At 43.6% G+C, this 4,500-nt stretch overlaps 1 protein-coding gene across 1 annotated transcript in view; it reads right to left on the bottom strand.

The window, feature by feature from the left end:
- LOC107110066 (probable E3 ubiquitin-protein ligase HERC6) overlaps positions 1-1,070 on the bottom strand; it is a 50,809-nt gene extending 49,739 nt beyond the window's left edge. Inside the window, exon 1 of the mRNA XM_015410787.1 lies at positions 1,020-1,070. Coding sequence (XP_015266273.1) covers positions 1,020-1,070 — 51 coding nt within the window. The remainder of the gene's footprint in view (positions 1-1,019) is intronic.
- Positions 1,071-4,500: the final 3,430 nt, after the last annotated feature.

The raw sequence follows: 4,500 nt of genomic DNA, 5'->3' as shown, positions 1-4,500 counted from the left end.
CACTCACTATAGCTGGCCAACCCTCCCCCCCCCGCGATTTTTTGCACTGATCGTTAGCAATTATCAACACAGCGGGCTTTTTACGTGGCATCCAGCCATACCCATCATCAGGCCAGTCACAGATCCTATCTGGGATGGTGCCACAGAGACGTGGAGGGAGCAAATTAGGGTGCGGCCATTCCACCAAAATACTTAGATTTTTACACTGGAATGCTTTTAAGAGCAATGCAAAACCACAAACCAGACTCATGTGCATTGATTCCACTGTAAAAAACTTCCTAGTCTCCCCCCCCCTCCCCCAGGAATACCTAAGTAGTGATGCCAACCTCTAAGTGGCACCTGGAGATCTCCCCCTATTACAACTGATCTCCAAGCAGCCCTGTAGCTAGGGAATTTTTTGGGAGGGGGCCTCGGGGCCTGCCAGCTAATTAAATGAAAGTACAGTGCAGGTGGTAAGTTGGAGCACTTTGGGGGCAGCCTAGGAGGGAGGGAGCCCAGAAGAAACACTAGGAGGCCAGGCCCCATGGGCCCCATGTTAGCTACGGGCCAGTCTCCAAGTGACTAAGATCTGGTCACATGAAGAAACTGGTTGCTTTGGAGGGTGGACTGACTGTGTGGCATTGTGCCCCCTTGAAGTCCCTCCCCTCCCCCAGGCTTTACTCCCCAAATCTCCAGGGATTTCCCAGCCCAGAGCTGGCAACCCTAATAAGGTTGTCAAGGCAGTGGGAAAGAGGAAGAACCCAGCATCCAGTGTTCCCTCTAAGCCGAGTTAGTGTGAGCTAGCTCACAGTTTTTGAGCCTCCAGCTCACAGATTTTTGTCTTCGTTCAGGAAGGACGGCTCCAGAGCAAACTAATGTATGCAGTAGCCAGATCGCTGGCTCACAGCTTTAATGCCGGTTGCTCACAAAGTAGACGTTTTGCATACAAGACTCCACAGCTTAGAGGGAACATTGCCAGCAGCACCTAAAGACTAACAACATCGGTGGTAGAGTATGAGCTTTCGTGAGTCACTGCTCACTTCTTCAGGTAGCTTGTCAAAGTTCATGGTTTTCAGATGGGAGACCACCATATTAGCTACCAAAAGCAACCTCCTATCTTAGGTTAAACCAGTTGCAAAATAAATACTGGGGGGGGGGGAGAAACACTGGTAGAATGAGAATTTCATGCATAATAACACAATCACTAAGTTTCTTGGCCAAACGATTTTCCATTGTCAATGTAAACTAAATGGTACAGTAGCGGCTAGCTAAAGTCTGGCTACTGGTCAGACTTGACACAACAGGAGAATCCATTCACAGGGCCTCCCATTTACATTAAAAAAATTATTTACATTATTTGCAGTCCATCTTTCTCACTGGGACTCAGGGCCGATGACACAGAGTGAGTGAAGACCATCAACAGGACGGGACATTCAATAAACAATGAAATAGGATTTGGGTTGTAGTTCCACCAGGAGTCTAGGAACCAGCACTGAAGCAAAGCTAAGTGCTAACATGACACATTAAATGATACAAAAAAATTGCACAATGGGAGCCAACCCACAGCGAACTAACTGCAGACTACCATTCCCAAAAACAGCCCAATGGAGAAGGCCTATGTACGGGTGGTTGCTGACTTTGCCCATTTGCAGGCCCCCAGTGCTGGCAAACATGCCAGATTAAGTCAACCAGTGTTGGGTATTACAAGTTGAAAACACTCAGTGTGCCTGGGGTTAAGTGTTTGTTTGTGTTGCTCACAGGAAGTCACATGCTTTTCATGTAACCAATGTTGTTTTAGGAGTACAAGCCCGGGAAATTTCTCCCTGATCTAGGAGTTTGATTGGAATGAAAGTGTCAAAGGGTGATGAGGGGGCGTGGCAGCAGTCCTTCTTGTCGGCTGCAGCTTGCTTGCTCTCTTGCAATCCCCAACGGATAAACAACGTTTACTCTTTAAAAACAAGGTAACTTTATAAAAAATTATCAATGCCAGCTAAGGGAAAAGCCAGAGGCAAAAGAGGTGTTACAAAGTCACCTCTTAAACTACTAACGACGGAAGAAACGGACTCTGAGTCAGAGCGTGATTTTTCTTTGCCAGAAGAAATGGCCGCAGCTGCAGGAGATACAATTGCACAGGCGTTAAAAGAAATAAAGGAGGAGATTAAAAGCGAGATAAAGACTTTGTCTTCTGATGTTGATTAAGAAAGGAATTCGCTCAGCTCAAGAGTGCTATCGACCCGATAAATCAGAAACTAGACGAAATGGCCTCAGCTCTAAAGATAACTGACCAGAAGGCAGACTCTGCTCTTCACGCAGCCAAGAAAGTTTCGGATGATTTATCAGAGATACGGTCGTTTGAAAATTGGGCCAAGAACAGGATTATCCTCCAGGAGATGAGACTAAGGGAAAGAAAAGCGAAGCTACGGGGAGTTTCCCCCAACTTTTGTGCAACAGGAAATTTACAGGAGGAACTCAACAAATGGCTTCTGCAGATACTGCAGTCGGAAGGTGCAACAGAGACCTTGGAAGAGATAATCACTTCGGCTTTTCGAATTAACATTTCAAAGAGAGCCCCCGCAGGAGTTCCGCAAGATATAATCATTGAATTCAAAGAGCTCAACACAAGGAATAAACTGTTTAAAATAGCTCGGGAAAAAAAGGGTTTGCTCTTAGAGGACACTTGTGTGTTTTTATATGCTGACGTCATCTCAGAGGTGCTGATTGCAAGACGAGGCTTGTGTGAAACGGCTAAAACATTGAGAGAGAAGGAAATACCATACAGATGGTTAGCTCTTGGACATTTGGCTGTGACGATAAAAAATAAAACATTCACAGCATATAATGAGATGACGGGGAAAAAACTTGTTGAAGCTGTTATGAAATTGAAAGATGGGGAGCTGTGAGGGGAACAACATACTTTGGCATTGATAGTTAGGTTATAGGATAAGAGGTAGATAGAAGAATATAGCATTATGTGAGTTAGTAGAAACTGTAGTTTTCGTGTGGTATTATGAGGATTAATAAGTTATGGGGAAGTTGGATGGGATACACAAACGGGTAAGATAGGGGCATATGAAAAGAAGAGGGATTAAAAGAGAGGAACAAAAAAAATTTTTTGGCTGTTGTAATAGTAACCTCAGATGATTTTTTCCCCTTTTGTTTGTATGTTTGTTTCAAGATTGTTTAAAAATGGGAAATGAACATATCAATAAGATGAATATTGATTGTGTTGAACGGATATACTCAACAATAAAAAGTGAATGCAAAAAGAAAGTGTCAAAGGGTTTTAGCATTTTATGGCTCCTCTTCCCGTCTTTGTTTGCTGTTCTCAAGAAGAAGGAGAAGCCATAACGCTGTTCTAGTTTTGTCTTTGTAGTGTAAGGAAGTAGCCGTTGAGCTCTGTTATTTTCATCCCAGTTACCCTTCCCCATGCTAGAATTTAGTAAAAACTGTCTATTTTAATCACACATGGACTCGGAGTCTGAATTATTTTTCTCTAGCTCTGCTAAGCTATCTTATCTCTGCTAAATACCATTTTTTCCAATATCTCACTATCAAACCCAACAACCAGGGAACACACTCATGAGTGCCATGGCATCTGCAGGCGTTGTGGTGGGGACTACCACTCAACACAATCAAGAGATCAACAGCATCTGCCTCCGTTCAGCTCAGAGCTGTTTTAGCCAACTAGCCTAGACAGGCATGTGCACTGGTCTGTTCCTAATATTTAATTCGCTACCAGTTTCCGTACACTCACTCTTTTTACCCGAATGTGCAATAAGAATTGCAAGGCCTTAAAGAAAAGCTATTCTAGAAGCCATTTCCCTAAAGAAATCCACAGTTACATACATAAACCCCTCACACTACAGAGACAGCTACTCCAGAGATAATAAGTTGATCAGCAATTTTTTACCGTCAAGCCTTATGAGAGCCAGTGTGGTTGTAGTGCTTAAAGTGCCAGGCTAGATTTTGGAGACCCAGGTTTGAACCCCAGCACTGCCATGGAAGCTCGCTGGGTGACCTCAGGCCAGTCACCCGCTCACAGCCTCACCCACCTCACAGGGCTGTTGTGAGGATAAAAACAGAGGAGAATGCTGTAAGCCACTTTGGGTTTCCATCAGGGAGAAATGTGGGATACAAGTAATTCTCAGTTTACAGAGAATTTTCCACGACGGTGTGTAAAAAAGAAGAAGAAGGGAGGATTGCAATATTGCACTTGCTTCTTCAAATTATGGCATTTTGGCAATTACTGCCAAATCATGATGATCGCAACCAAAACCACTTTGAAAGTCTCTTAGGATAACCTCACCCTAAGTACTTGGAAAGAAACAATAAAATAGTCATTTAACAGAGTGATAAAGAAGTCAACAGGGCAAATGTAAAAAACAATACTTTATTAGGAATAACCTCTACTGCATAAGCCATAAGCAATGTAAAACACTTTATTAGAAAGAAGTCTGTCATCAGCCATAAAAAGTCTATGATGGTCTCCAGGATCCAGCAGGCAGCATCAAATGGGTACAA

The sequence above is a fragment of the Gekko japonicus genome, unplaced genomic scaffold (assembly GCF_001447785.1).
Source record: "Gekko japonicus isolate JY-2015 unplaced genomic scaffold, Gekko_japonicus_V1.1 scaffold42, whole genome shotgun sequence".
NCBI classification, from domain to species: domain Eukaryota; kingdom Metazoa; phylum Chordata; class Lepidosauria; order Squamata; family Gekkonidae; genus Gekko; species Gekko japonicus.
This window is presented reverse-complemented; position numbering and strand designations above follow the sequence as displayed.